General features: G+C 35.0%; 1 protein-coding gene across 5 annotated transcripts in view; it reads left to right on the forward strand.

The window, feature by feature from the left end:
- GRIK2 (glutamate ionotropic receptor kainate type subunit 2) overlaps positions 1–16,183 on the forward strand; it is a 387,751-nt gene that overhangs the window by 338,501 nt on the left and 33,067 nt on the right. For all 5 annotated transcript variants that reach the window (XM_066547537.1, XM_066547535.1, XM_066547533.1 and 2 more), the window contains one exon: positions 10,135–10,360. In XM_066547537.1, the coding sequence (XP_066403634.1) occupies positions 10,135–10,360 (226 nt within the window). The remainder of the gene's footprint in view (positions 1–10,134; positions 10,361–16,183) is intronic.

Genomic DNA, 16,183 nt, shown 5'->3' on the forward strand with positions numbered 1-16,183 from the left:
CTAGAATGAAATTTTCTCAAATATTTCAATTAAAACAAAATAAGGAAATAAGTCAAGCACTGTAGTCCCAGTTGTTATTATTGGAAACTGCTCAGCAAGATGATTTGGTAGCATCCTGAAAAGGCTGGCTTGTTTTCGTAAGCAGATTAGCAGAGACAATAATATAAATTTAGCTAAATTCAACTTAATGGATTCTCAAACTACACCAGATATTGTGTTTCCCATTAGCTGCTTACTAGATGAATAGCAGAATTACTTCTCTGTCCCATTGATCAATTTACTGTCAGTTTGAAAGGCAAACAGAATGAGGCACAGCTACACCCAGTGATTCCATGAAGGAAATGTCTAGAACCCTTGGCAGTAGGATAATCATAAAATTATTGCATGATTTGGGCTAGAAGAACATTAAAGGTCATCTAGTTCCAATTCCTCATGATCATTAACAGTAAATTTTCTAGGAGTTATCACATACCAGCCCACACAATTTTTTTCTGATGGCACATAGATTTTCACTAGACCACATCAGTACCTTTCAAATATCTGTTCCTTCTCTTGACTGCTCTTGACTGTATTTCGGAACTTGGATGTGAGAGGCCATAGAGTAATTATTTCAAGCCATGTTTGAAATGCTACATTATTGATAAAAAAGTCTGCTCTGCCCCCAAAATGCATTGATTATAAAGTTTACTGCTTTTACCATGTGCAACTATTAATACATCAATGCTCAGTGAAGATCACACATGAGATTGCTGCTTAAAATGATACTTTTTTTCCTCCCAAGACTGGTTCTGCACAGTTCAGTTATATATTCAGGCATCTGTATGAGCAATAATTAAGTAATTGGCATGGGATTAGCCAGAGAAATCTTAGAATAATCTATGGCTGAGTGTTGGTGTATTATTTAACATTAACATGACTGATTTAAATCACTGGGTGGTCAAACAAGCTGGTAATTTGTTTTCACATTTTCATTCATTGGAAATTTTCAGTTACTTTATTGCTGCTAATTTTGAGCAATTCTTCTGAAAAGAATTCAAATAGAGAAGTCAATAATGCTGGAAAGTGAATTCTTTCCTCCTGTTCTGCCATACGCTTGTATGGACTCACTTACTTAGAGATGTCCAAATTGCAGGATTCAAGTAAACACATTAATTGTATTTTACTCTAACTTTTGACATGTTGTATGGTTTTATCAGCAATGTAATTTTCTCCATCAATTTCTAGTAAGTTGGGTAGGTGCTCTATATATCAGTACTAAAAAGTTCTCAAAACTGCATCTTATAACTTTGCTATTGTCTGTGTTTTCTGTACAGATCATTAACAGAAAACATGTAAATTCATTTAGGTGTGTAGATGAATTCTTCATGATGTATTCATCAGGAACTAGTCTGGCTGAAAAGTTCCTCTGTCTTTTACTGTATCTCATAATTCCAGATATTTAGATTATTTTTTAAAATTATTTTTATTGTTGGAGGGAAGCAGTTCCTTAAGTATTATGTTGCTTATCAAGTATGTTGTTCAGGAAACTAAAGGTGTTTAAAGATAAAACTGCCAGAATTTTTCCAAGATCTGACAGATTTGCTAACAAAAAATCTTCTGATCTGTATCCCACCACTCCTCTACACCTTTGATAAAAACCACATATGGCAACAATCCTGTTCGCCTGAATTAACTCCAATTTTCTAGTCACCAAGGTCAGAAAAGTACAGAGAAAGACTCAGCTGTTAGCACATATGGTCCAATGTGGTTGGTAATTTACTTTGTGTAATAAGAAAGTACAGAATGCTAAACCCAAATCCCACTGCAAAATACCTCAGTGGTGGCTTATGCTAATGTATAGAAAGCAAATATTTTACATGAGCTATTTGGTGAAGAAATACAGAAAATTATTGGCCGTTTTGAATGTAAACAGTTTTTTAATGTTTGTCAACAGAACTGATAGGTGAATTTATTGGGAGAAAAAACTCCAGCAATCTGTCTGTGCAAAAAGGCTCATTTTGATGACTCTCATTACAAGCAATAGTTAATACTATTTCTACTGCTTGAATGGTGTTGTTAGGAAAAAAAATTACAGTGGAAATTCCACTACATTTTTGAAACCTGTGGACAATGAAACAATATTTATTTTTAACTATGGGGCTTTTTTTTGGGAAAAAAAGAAAAAGACCAATAATAATTAATGAGCTTTCTATCTCCTCTGCTCATTCAAAGAGATCTTTGCCAAAGAAATGATGAGTTTAGATTCTAATGTTGCCAAATAAGTTTATCAAATCTCAACAGCAACAATGTTTTGAGCATAGCACATATTAATTGTGCTTTGAATATTGCACAAACATCTCTCATACAGGTATCAATGCTGTGAGAATATGTTTGTTAAAATGTGGCATTGTGACAATTCTTGCTCTTTTAGAGGTAATATTTAAAGTAATATTTGTGACCTTCATGCACAGTTCCAAAGATAAAACTATGCAGGCAGTGATTTTGGAAAATGAGATTGTTTTCAGATACAGAGCAAATGAAGTGTAGATTTCTGTACATGCAATTTGTATCTCAGAACAGGCAGAGTAAGCAGAAATAAGTTTATCTTTACAAACATCAAGAGTATAGGATATGCTTTAGAAACAGACTTAAGTTTTATTAAATTCTTATTCCTACTTATAAAGGTAGAAACCTGCAGAAGTGTGAGATATATGACACTTGTCATCTTCCACAGTATTTTACAAGAAGAACTCTTGTGATGTTAGTTATTATTCAGTAGAGGACTATATATCATTTTGGCATAAAAGGCAAGAAAGTCTTCTGAAAACCATTAGTGATTTTGGAGCTATGAAGTCTTTACCTATTTCCAGGTCAAAGCTGATTGCAAAAACTTATTTCAATAGCGCTAAAGTTTGCGGGTTTTTAGCCATAGGTTACTTGAAATATTTAACATTTGTTCAAAATCTTTGTGTTTTAAAACAAAAAGTCAGCACAATCAGGGCAAGAGTGAAAATGTCTTTCTCTGAGCACTACATTTTTCATTCCTTGTAGCTCTATTCTTGGCAGAAACACCTTTCCTCTTTTCATTTGTGCTCTATGGACCATAAAAACTGCCGTTATGGAGGAGAGAACGCTGTATGCATTACTTTTATTGTTTTTATGCTGACACAACAAAATCTAAATTGTCTGGTTCACTTAGGGGTTTTCAGGCCTCAGTGGTTCTGAAAAAATAGGGGGGGAAAAAAATAAATTAAAAAAAAAAGCAGAAAAATAGTAGTCTAAGGCCAGAGGGTTATAGTGAAGGAGACCAGGATGAAAAGAGAGTTTCTTTTGCCTTTTTCTGTGATGACTTAGAAGAAGCTAGTCTAATAGTTCTAGGAGACAATCAAGAAAAGAATATTTTATTAAAGAGATTGGTATTTATAACTACTTGCTAAACTGTTCAAAAAATTAGATGATACACAGAAGCCCACCTGAATTAAGTTCATCTGTTTGGTGATAGAGGACAGCTAACCTGATTTCATTCTGGACTGTGCATGGCATTGTATTATCCTGTGGAGGCATCAGGTGCAGATATGCAATTAAGACCAAATTGTCTTTTATACATAACTCAGCTATGTCAAAATCAGTAATTATAATGCTTTAGTTGCCTCAAAAAAGCACTTTTGAAGCGTAGAATTAGCTAAGACTTATGAGAAACTAGAAATTGTTTTGGTCATTAAAACAAATTTAAAAGTACTATTTAAAACAATCTTCAACAAGATGTGTAGTGGTTAGTGAAAGCTAAAAGTTAAGTGTGTAAAGCTAAAAAAATTAATGTGTCATCTTTTATTTGGATTCCTGTATTTATCATTATTCTATTCTTATATTACTGTTTAGTTCAGAAGTTCCAGGAATGGATTGTTGCTGTGCACTTCAGAAACATTGAGTTGTTTGGAGAAAACAGTACCTCTTCCAAAGAACTAGTTGCATATTAAGAACTGGGAGAGGTGGATCAGTGTACACAGATATGCATTACAGAAACAATAAAGTATCTGAAGTACACAACGGAAAAAACTCATCGTCATTGATAGGTACTTTAACAGTAGGAATCAGCCTTTACAAATTTCCATTTGGTGAGACTAGAGGCAGGTGAACAGTGTATTTATGTTTCTGTACAATATATTTTAATTTATTATACTGTTCAAATTCTTTTGGATAGCATTTTCTTTGACTTTTGCTGTATTTATAATTCTTCAGGAGAATTGCAGCATACATCAGGCTGTTTGTTCTCTCAGTTTTAAGCTTGTCACATTATATTTTGAAATCTATTCTAATAATTAACTTTGTTGATCTCCCTATTAATGGTGCTAATCTTCTCTGGCCTAAAATACTGGAGACATATCCCAGGTGTTTTGGAACATCTATAAGCAGTAAGAGGATTGAATATAACATTTGTTTCACCTAAATTTGACACCTAACCTTATGTTTAGAAAAAATCTTGAGCTACATTAGTGCTTTGCCATTATTAAGTACATCAGAAATGTATTTTCTAGTTTATTTCACAGCTATGTAGATTTAGGTTATATGTCAAGACAAAACGTCAAACCTACAAAGAAGAATAAGGAATTAATAAAATATCTTACTATAGGAACAGTTAAGTTTGGATTCTATACTTTTTTTCAGGATTTCCAAAGGGTCATGTATGAAAGAATTGGGATGAGTCCATTTGAGTTTCAGAGGAATGGAGAGGAAAAAAAAGACAGGAAAACACACTCCTCTGGATAATGTATTTGCCTTTGGCTTGATGTATGAACCAGATAAATTCACAATGCTTTTGGGGTTTGTTTGGTTTGGTTTTGTTTGGTTTCTTTTGTGTTCACTTTTTTTCCCCCAAAACAGGAAATTATATTTTTTTTATTTGTTTTCTTGAAATTGCTCAAGGTCAAAATTTGAAGTCTCCAGAAACTCATTAATTACTGTACATAAGGTCATGCTGATAAAGGATCAAAGAAATCAATGAGAACTCAAAGTTGGAAGGGATCTCTAGAGGTGCCTTACTCTTGTTAGAGGAGATCTGCTTTTCTAGTTGAAACCATAGAGTGAGATCAACTTATTTAGGGTGCATGGTGCTAGATTTATTTATTCAGAGTTACATTAAGCTGTCTCAAATATTTCCAGTAAGCTGAATCTACAACTTCTCTGAGCTACATGTTCCAATAGTTAGTTTTTCTCATTGTGAAGAATTTTTTCCGTTCACTCAGAGAATTTCCCATTAGCAGCACTGGCTATTGCCTCTTATGCTGTCCCCACACATCCTAATGAAGAGAGTACCTTCAGCTTTTCTCTAACATTTTCTTTAGGTAATGGAAGAAGGTGATTAGATTCTCTGTAAGCCTTCCATTCTAGGAAAAACACCATTTTATATAAATCTTTCTTTGTAAATTAAGATCTCCAATCTTCTGATCACTTTGGTGGGCATTGTCTAATTTTACCATTTCTTTGAACTCAGAGAATGAAAACTGGACAGAGTGTTCTTGGTGTGGCTTGAAAAATTCCAAGTATTGAGGATTAATCACTTCCCTTGTTTTGGGTTTGGCTATAGTCTGCTGATACTGCCTGCAGTCCGCTTTCCTGCTGCAGAGATGGGCTGCTAGCTGTCAGCTGACAGTTCTGCTAGCTGTCTTCTTGACATCATAACTCCTTTTCAACAAAGATTCACTCTCATCAGCCAATTTCCAGCCAGTATGCTTGGGATTACTTTTTCGCAGCATAGACTTTGAATTTATCTTTCTTAAATCTCATACATTTCCTGTTATACTAATTTCCAAGCCTTTTGTGAGCTATCTGAGCAATCTGAATGGTAGCTCTTTCTTTCAGTATTTCTGCCTCTTCCTCTCTGTTTCATGTCATCCACAAACTTGATGAGGGTGCTTTCAGTACCATTTTCCCAACTGCTTGTAAAGATACTGAGTAGTATCAGGACTGACTCTTGAAGTAGTCAAATCTTGACAAGATGCTGATCTGGCTTGAGATGACTTTCTTTGCCATTTCTCTACCTGTAGCCGCTCCATCTGTCCAGTGCTTATCCTTCCAGGTTGTCATCAAAGATATTTTGAGAGACCATGTTCAACACCTTGATAAGGCTCATTTGTATTGATTTTTTTGAAATCTCTCTCAATATGTTATTCTTTTTGTCAGTGCAAATGTGAAAGTGATGAGCTTGGTGAAGTCATTCAGAAGTGACACTTTATAGTTTGCCCATTACATAAGGTCAGCATGAATGGGCATTGTTCCTTTAGCTTTAAAAAAATCCATGAATTAACTTTAAGAATAGTGACTTGTGTCCACTAAGCATGAAATGCTCAGGAAAGCAAAAGTCACAAAGCTGTTAGACTCTTAAATAGAGAATACTATTAGTATTAGTAGTAGGATTGGGAATCTGTGGTTTTTTTTCCTCACATAATGATTGTGATGATGTAATTCTCATGTGGTGGAGAATGCTTTCATAAAATATATCAGTACTGGGTTGCTGATTTTTTTTACTTTTATCTCAAAATTTTATCTTAATTACCTTCAATCTTTCCTTAGTTACTAGAGACTTTTTTGAGTTCAAAAGACTTTTTTTGAGACTTTTTTGGTGAAAGCAAAGCTGAAGCATTTTCCGTGGCACCTAAATGCTTTTAGAAGCCAGAAAAGAAGTTGTAAGCTATCATTAAAATAAAAATCTCCATTAATGGATCTGTAATTTTTCCTTCATAGAGAAATGTCAGAATTAGTCTGGCACATTTTTACTGTGCATTTATCCGCTCTTGACTTGTATTATGAAGTCTGCTTCCATGTACTTTGATCCTTGTTTATTCTGTCATATTTTTAACATTCTGATATTTTTCTAACCTTGTGGTCCAGAGTCCCGCTGCTCAGATATTTCTTTCCAAGCCAGTGCTCCAGGATGGAGCAGTAAGTAACACATTACTGACAATGACTCATTCTGTTTCCAGACTCATATTTATACATAGCATTAGACTATGACTAACTTAGAGCCTTTGCCATGGTTCCATTTGTGGTCCCTGACAAGCACAGTTATCTTCCAATGATTAATTCATGAATGCTGAGTGTGACACTGACAGTATCCTCTGAATGTCATTTGTGAGAGCTAACATTTTATGCATCAGGTTTGATGCTGAGATGAGTTTCTAGATTTGCTTGATCTTTTCATTTCCAGCTTTCCTATTAGTTAGTTCTCTTTTTTCTTCCAGTGAAATTCAAGGCATAGGCAGCTTTCTTACATCTTTAGCATTCCTGAGGGAACGCAAGCATGGTAAATCATGTCACCACAAGTTATCTCATACAAACATCATTTCCAGTTGATTTCAAGTTAGGCTGGATTTCCCGACGGTGATTTCCAGTTAGATGAAACAATATGGTGAACTAACCCAGATAAAATAATACACTTAATTGATGGAGTATATAGGTTGATTAACCAGATTGATTTGCACACAGTAAAAGAAGGTGGAAAAATAATGTAAATTGCAGCATCTGCTTCTAACAGTATGAATGATACAGTCATAACCACAGGAAGCATGTTGGAGTGTCATTATCTTTAATTCAATGTCAAATGGGCCCCTGATGCTTTTCATTGTTCTGACTTCTTGATTTTCATCAATGAGTCTGCTGAGTATTTTGGCAAACACAGGATAGCTATTTGTGGTTATATTTTCCTAAATCAAATGACGAAGGTTTTTTAATTTAAGATTGAAAAAAAAAAAGCTCTTGTGCATTAAAAAAAGCAAACATAGGGTTCAAAATTAGAATGGCCCTATTCCCTGGCATAATTTCAGCTTTTAGAGGTGGAAGAAAGTAGTGCAAAAGCATTCACTTTTTGTGCACTTTCTTTCATCCTTGTCAGCTTACAGTGGTGAGTCATGTGCAGTGGTATTCTAGTTTTGTGTTCTCTTCTTCATTAATTGTGTGTAGACTGCTTGAATGTTTTCATTTCATTTTAATTATTCCAGTAAATGAGCTGTCCTGTGCAGGAGCTTTCTCTGATTTTGTTGATGACTTTTTTCCTTTTCTTTTCAATAGTAGCCAGTGGCTTCATCCTAGCTGATTAAATCAGTCATCATAATATGAACACTCTGTCCTTTAAAGGATATTGTATTTTTTTTCACATGTTCTAATGATTGAGTAGAAAGCAACCATTCCCCTTGCTAATATTTTTTCATCCTTGAGTTTATTTTTTTTCTCAACAAAAATAGAAAATACATATGTATTACAGTACCTTCTATTTTTTTTTCTTGTTGTATCTCATTTGCCTTTTCCTTGCTCCCCCCACCATGTGTCAGCAATGTGCATCTAATCATTTGCTAGAATTTTTTTCTCTGCCACTGTTTTATATTTCTCAGATTACTTACTGTAGCTAAAAAATTTACTGGGGTACAGACTGTATGATAAAGGAATTAAATAAGGGTTCTTGGTAAAATTTTGCAAATATTGAAAAACATTTATTTCCACCCTGTCTCCATTATACATTAATTTAGATTCCTACAGAGCTGATATGCATTTCTTGAAGTATATTATGCTACAATGAAATATTAAATGCTTGCAAGAGTTATTTGATTGAAAACAAAAAACAAACCCTATGAGGAGAGACCCTATCTGTTTGGTCGTCTCTATTCTATGTGGTCACAGAATACTCTGAAGAGAAATGCTTTCCCCTTTCATTGTTAACTAAAATCTTTTGCAATCAGGCCCAGATTATGTTCAGTACAATAACAATGTGCAAAATTCAGAGCCCTAAAAGTCCTCAGTTTTGTTAGCATTGATGCTAGACTTAGCTCAAATGCTTGGTTTCTTAAGTCCCCAGGCATAGTGAAAGAGCTCTTGGATTGTCTTTCAGAAGGGGGACATAGTAATCTCTTGTTTTCTAAATAAATGTTCTTTTTCATTCCACATACACTTCAAATTCTCTTTTGGGTCAGAATTTCTGTCTGTCAATCATCTGAACTTCAGAAATATTTGTAGTGTCGATCTTTGTTTTGTATTTCTTCCAGATCTGATGGCAGAAATAGGTTTAAGGGTGACATCAAAAGAGGAAAGACACCTTTAAAAGTCTGATTATGCTAGTGTTTATGTGATATTTCTACATTTTATTTACAAGGCAAAATTTAACATTACAGAACATTTCCTGATGCATCTTGAGTTTGCAGTGGTATTAAACAGATGGGACAAATGTGGTGTAAAAGGTTCAGTATGTCTAATAAGTTAAGTTTACCCAGTCACTATGATCTCTTAAGCACTGTGTTTTACAAAAATGAAAGAAGGTAATTACCTTCTTTTTAAAACAACTCAGGTGAATAAAAGGAAGCCTGTCCTCTGTTACACAGCATCAACTTCTTCCAAACTACTGACTCCTTTGTCCCAAATTACTGACTCCCTTCCTACCACAACAGTTCTTTGTATTCTGAAAATATTAAATCAGAAAACACATATTAATTTTTAGGACTTCCAGTGGTCCATTTCTGTAGGGCAAGCTAGCCTTATTATGACCTGAGAGTGATATTACCTCTCACCTAAAATCTTTCTCCAAGTATTTTTGTCATGTACAATAGGTAAAATGTTATCTGCTTCACATCTACTTCACAAATGTTATCTCCTTCACAACTGTTTCCTCCATACACTCTCATCTGTGAGTGCTTTGATTACTTCAGATTGCCACACTATGCATTAGGTTTTCAGAACTGTTCAGCTGAGTCATTGAAATAAGAGCAAAATTTCACTTTTGCTAGAATCCACAGATTCTTCTACAAAACTTAACAACATAGTTTATTATCTTTGCTAGAGTGAAATACTTAATAGTTTTCCACTGACCTGAAGCACTTGTAGGCCTTCCTCCTGCATAAAAACATATAAACAATAAAAATGGATCAACAATAGATATTTCACATTGGACAGTCTGGACTGTCCAGACAAACTGGACTGTCCAGTTGCTAATTTTAAATGGAGAAGATGAGAAGTACAAATGACATGAAAGACACAGATATCCTTAGAAAATTGCCTTGGTAAAACCTGACATAGTAAAACCTGAGAGGAGGGCAATGTGCAAATTGAGAGTTTGCTTTCACTCATAGAGGTATATTATTCTTACTCATATTGCATTTAATATTTGTCTTTCAGAAATCCAAAATCTCCACTTATGACAAGATGTGGGCCTTCATGAGCAGCAGGAGGCAGTCAGTACTTGTCAAAAGTAATGAAGAAGGTATCCAACGCGTGCTTACCTCTGATTACGCATTTCTAATGGAGTCGACAACCATTGAGTTTGTCACACAGAGGAACTGTAACCTAACACAGATTGGAGGCCTGATAGACTCCAAAGGTTATGGCGTTGGAACTCCCATGGGTAGGTGATATGTCAGCCACTTGTTCTCTGTTCATTCATCTTAGTTCCTTCACCAGCATGGGAAACATCCCATACACCGTTCCTTTCTCTACATTGCCAGCATTTACCTTTATTTTCTTTTTTCCAACCAGGCACAATATATATTTTGTCAAATTTTATGGATTTTATTGTATTTTCCAAAAAGAAAACAGTTGTTACTTTATAAATAGTTGTATATTTTCATATGATAAATTTGTCTTACATGTTGCCTTCCATACGTTCAACAATAACAACAGTACTGTTCACAGTACTGTTCAGTACTTTATTTTATAAAAAAAAAAGTTTTAAATATTTTGATCTCTGTGTTTAGAGAATGAAGTCCTAGTAGTGGAAGGCTTGCATTAGCAAGTGGGGCTGAGTCTTTAAAGAGGGCTAATCGCTGAGATTGCTAAAAGAGGATGAAAAGATTCCATACCATGCCACAGACAAAGCAAATATTGATTTACCCTTGTGGAATATGGGTTTGCATATTGGCTTGGATATTTCAATCCTTTAAGTATTTTCCAGGTCAGCTGCTTTTTACTAAGTAGAAAACTTTAGTTGCAAGATTAAAAGCCAACTACAGGTATTAGCTCGGTTGTAGCTTGGCTCCTAGAATCCACAGAAGGGGATTCAGCAAGAACTGAATGCAGTGATTTTTTCAAGGAAATGAGGTGAAGATCCAGCATTAGATTTCAGGATAGATGGGAATGAAAATAGTGTCACACAGAGAGTGCGAGTACCATACAATAATTCCACTTAGTATTATAAGGTGGTTCTATTGACTTATTTATCAGGTAAATACTTATTTAAACCTCATTTTGAACAAGAATTTATCATTTTGTCATTGATGTGGATATATTTTTATTTTTTCTCAGATAGGTCTTTAAGTTCGGTACTGTTTTCATCTGTGTTAATAACATATGTTAAATCATTGCACTGGTAAAGTTGTGTCCAGTACTTTAATTAAAGCACATGGAAAGTAATTATAAGAAATAAATTTTAAAGAGGTACCTAGTATTATCAAATACAGATTCGCCTATATATTGGATATATTTACTACTACTTTAATAACATCTCTGAAATTTTCACTATTTCAGTAATTTTCTATGTAACAGACACCTGCTGAAGAAGTTATGATTCTGTTCACTCTGTCTTTGAACAGTTTGTTGTTAGGAATATAGTTTTGATTCATACCAATTTTCCACCCCGTTCTATTGTGGCTCTTGTATTGCTGAATATATTCTATAGATGTGCAAGTGACAGAATGGACTGAACTTCAGACCTGCTGGTCTTTTTGGCATCTTATATTTTCTTATTTATAAACCTTTGTGTTATTTTGAGCATAAAGCCCACCTTTCATTTAGGTTTAGTATGAAAAAATCAAATCTTAGGGATATTTTATAATAATAAATAATAATCTTTAAATAAGCTGCATGCAAACTTGTGAAGCATCTGAGGCATGCCCCAGAAATTTAAGTGAACATTGAAATGTCAAACTGATAGGAATCTGAGAGAACTAAACACTCTAGAAATTGTTCCATTTATGTGTAAGTCAGAGAAGCATCATAAACACCAGAGAAAACAGCTTTAAAACAATGATAAATTCAGGATCAGAATTCTGAAGTTTAAGTTTAGGGGAAGAAATATTGAATGTAAAGAGCCAAGGCAGTTGAGTAAACTTTCTGTAGGTCTTTGTTCCCTACTTTATATGGGGACAGAAGGCACTCTTTCTTTACTAATTTTGAGTTACATCAGATTCATTATTCAGCTCTTATTCATCCACAAGATTCCAAGTAAGAAAAAATTATCTGTGTCAAGAGAAAAAATAGTCTTGTACAAGGGGGTATGTGAGCAGACAGTTGTCTTGAATCAAGATGAAACAAATAGAGGACATACCTGCAGGAATCAGCAGTCACCAAAGGAGGTAAAATAAGAGTTAAAAACAGTCTTAAACTTAACAAAAGCAGTTAAAGAAAGATCTGAAAAAAGCCTGACAGCTTCATAAGGGAAAATAGAACAGAATGTAAAATAGGATGTAAAGTAAAATTTTTCACAAAAGAAATGAAGGTAGAAGAAAACAACATCTGGGGCTTTCCCAAAACATCTAAGAATAAGAGATTAATCCAATATTTCAGCAGTATCTATGAAATGCTGTTGAGAGAGCTGACATTTATAATGGGTTTATATCTTGTGTATTAGGTGCACAGTCTCAGAAGAAAGGGATTGTGCAACCTCTGCTAGAATGATGCATAGTTTGCACATACATTTGAAAGGAATCCTTACGAAGAAGCATTCCCATGATGTCTGTCAGAATAGTTTTGTTAAATATTTTGCTTTATTGGAGCTACAAAGTATTACAGAGCAGTGGATAATGCAAAATATTCTCATGCATTATAGCTAATCTCATTTCTACAGGGAAAAATAATTCTGGAGACTTTAAAAGAACTAATGACTTGGTTATATCTGTAGAAGTAGATTACATCATTATTTAATGACTATGAAAGGAGTTTATAGACATGCAACTGAGTAATATCTTTTTAGAGTTAATAATCCTACAAGTAACTTGTCAAGTGCTTGGAAAACTGCAGTGTAATGGCTTCACATACAAAGTATATGCTGCTGCTTTTGCCTGTTTGGGAGGCAGCTTGTCTCCAAGAACAATACAGAACTATTTGCATTTATAGAATCACAGAATCACAGAATATGCTGTGTTGGAAGGGACACATCAGGATCATTGAGTCCAACTCACGACCCTGAACAGGACACTCTAAAAATCACACCATGTGCCTGAGAGCGTTGTCCAAACACTTGAAATCAGACAGGTTAGATGCTGTGGCCACTTCCTTGGGGAGCCTGTTCCAGTGCCCAACCACCTTCTGGGTAAATGACCATTTCCTGATATCAAACCTAAGTGCCCCTGATTCAGCTTCATGCTGTTTCTAGTCTTGTCACTGGTCACCACAGTCGAGAGATCTGTCCCTGCCTTGTCTCTTCTCCTCATGAGGAAGTTGTAACTGCAATGGGGTCTCCCCTTCATCTCCTCCAGGCTGAACAGACCAAGTGACCTCAGCTGCTCCTCATAAAGCTTCTCCTTCAGACCCTTTACCACCTTGGTGGCCCTCATTGGATGCTCTTTAATGGTTTAATGTCTTATATTGTAGTGTCCAAAACTGCCCCCAGCACTCAAGGCGAGGCCACCTCAGTGCAGTGCAGAGCAGAACAGAGCAGGACAATCCCCTCCCTTGCCCAGCTGTGATGCTGAGCCTGATGCCCCCAGGACACCACTGGCCCTCCTGGCTGCCAGGGCACTGCTGGCTCATGTTTCACTTGTCATCAACCAGGACTCCCAGGTCCCTTTCCACAGTGCTGCTCTCCAGACTATTTTTCCTTAGTCTCTACGCACAACCAGGTTTGCCCCATCCCAGGTGCAGAATCCAGCACTTGTCCTTTTTAAACTTCATATAGTGTTACAGGCATGGTGTTGGTAAGATATACATGTCATCTGCAAAATTTGCAAAAAATCCAGTTTATCACCAGGAGCAGTGGCTTGAAATTGCAGAAGTTTTTGCACATAAGGTTAAATTTGCAGGAAGCAGTTGTTACAGATCTTAGGTTGACTGCAGTAGAAAGGATATGGTTACTTTTGGAGAACAGCACCAAAGGAAGTAGGTGCAACATATCTTGATTATTTTGAAGATAATTGAATAATAATTAGTGAGAAAATAATTTGCTTGAGTTTAAGGTGCTACAGAAAAAAAAAAGATCTAAAAGCTTTCCTAACAGAAAAGTATTCTATCAGTTTATGACAAGATAATCACTTGGAAAATGCAACCAAGAAAATATAGTCCCAGTTTAGAGTAATGCAGTAAAGGTTCTTTGCTCATGATGTTAATATTTTAAATTTAGAGAAAGAAAATTGTGCAAGATTAGGAGAAAAAATACCCCAAAAACCAGTGGATCAGGAAGTACATGGGTATCAATTCCTTCCCAAAAAACTGGAGAAGCAAGCTATGAGTTTACATGATTATTTTATTTCCTCTAAAAGCATTAGTGAAGTAAAGAAAGTTTAGATTGCTAAAATGTAACTTTGAGGGAGGAAAATGGAAACAATGTACTTTTGGTGCAAAATAGGATTGTCAAAATCAGCACACATCTTTAAAATCAACAAGATACAGTGATACTTGAAATAGGTGTAAAGCAGAATTCTGTATGGTATCTTTGGAGTAGTGAAATATAAGCAAGGAGGAATGAAATATGAGCTAGGGAGAATTTGGTAAATTATGCATACAATGATTCTCACGATATAAGTTTTTAAATTAAAGTTTTGTATGCACCAGAATTAATTTTTGGTCATCCACTTCTTATGCTAGGCTAAAAAAAAAAACCAACTTGATTTATAAGGGAAAGAGAACAACAGGCCCGGGATGAGATGCCTTACAGCAACTGATACTTTGGAGCAGATAAGGGAGAACCTTGTAATGGGTTTTGTTTGTTTTGTTGTCTATCTTTGCAACATTGTTTATAGCTTTGTAACCAAGAGTATAATAGTTGCTCCACTAGAGAACGTTTGTTTGATTTTTTTTTTTAATCTTCCAGTTTGAAGATCCACATGCAAGGGATTTTTATTTGCTTTATTCTGGCATGTTTTATGCACTATTTTGTCAGGTGTGTGTTCTCCATCAGTGAATCTGACAGAGGAAAATTATTTGCATATTATTGTCAACATGGTGTTTAGTTGCTTTCTAATTTCTATCACATTATAATTATATGTATAGATATTATCCACAGTTATCTTTTAGAAATGCACATGAGTATCTTTTAGTGGTTGGAATTTGTCTTTGTGGGGGCATTCACCTCATCATCCAATATTGATGTTCAAGGGAGGAATGAGGGGTGGGAAGGAGGGAAGAAGAAAGAGAGTGAGAAGACACAAAAAGACAATTAACAAAGGTGTAGTGGGAGAGGAGGAGGGAGGGAGAACAAACCCTTTGGGTATGCAGGGTATAAAGCATACCCTTTGGGTATGCTTTCCATTACAGATAATCTGAAGTGTTTATTATCATTTCCAGTGTTTCAATTTCCCGTTTCATCATCATGCTTGTTTAAAATTTGGGTTGTTCTTGAATATAGCCCAGTTGGGCCTAAATTTACAATTGCAATGAGCTCCTAAATTTTATGATACATCCAAACGCTTATGGTCATCCTATCAAACAGATATTGCAGCATTATTTTCAAGAAAACCTGGACTATCCAGAAATCTACTTTTTTATGTCCCACTGGAACACAGTTAATGTGAATTTCCTATGGTCAACATGCTGTAAAACACAGTAATATTAAGTGACAAATGCTACATTATAATGACTATTTATTAAGATATTTGCTAATATGAACCATGTGGAATGTTAGAAATGTAGTTTTTACACACTTTATGCTAAAGCCTTAATACTCTGTGAAGCTACTTTCTCCTTTTCTTCATTTTTTGTTTTTGGTTGGTTGGTGTTTTTTGTTTGTTTTTTTTTTTTTTGGTTTGTTTTTTTGTTTAGGTTTTTTTTGGGGGTTTTTTGTTTTGCTTGTTTTTGTTTGTTCATTTGTTTTTTCCTTTCAGTTTTCTGCTTTCAAATTGGAAGAAACATAGTTGAAATAATCTTTTGGAAAAATCATACTTCATCTCTCTGGGATGGTGTTTCAGGTTCTTGTTTCTTTTCTAAATTCTTCTTTCTCTTCAGTATGTTTGACAGCAGGCTACTTCCCATCTGGCTTGGGCAGATTTTCTTCTGAATTGCCATTTGCTTCAGTGTTGAA

Source organism: Molothrus aeneus, chromosome 3 (genome assembly GCF_037042795.1).
Source record: "Molothrus aeneus isolate 106 chromosome 3, BPBGC_Maene_1.0, whole genome shotgun sequence".
NCBI classification, from domain to species: domain Eukaryota; kingdom Metazoa; phylum Chordata; class Aves; order Passeriformes; family Icteridae; genus Molothrus; species Molothrus aeneus.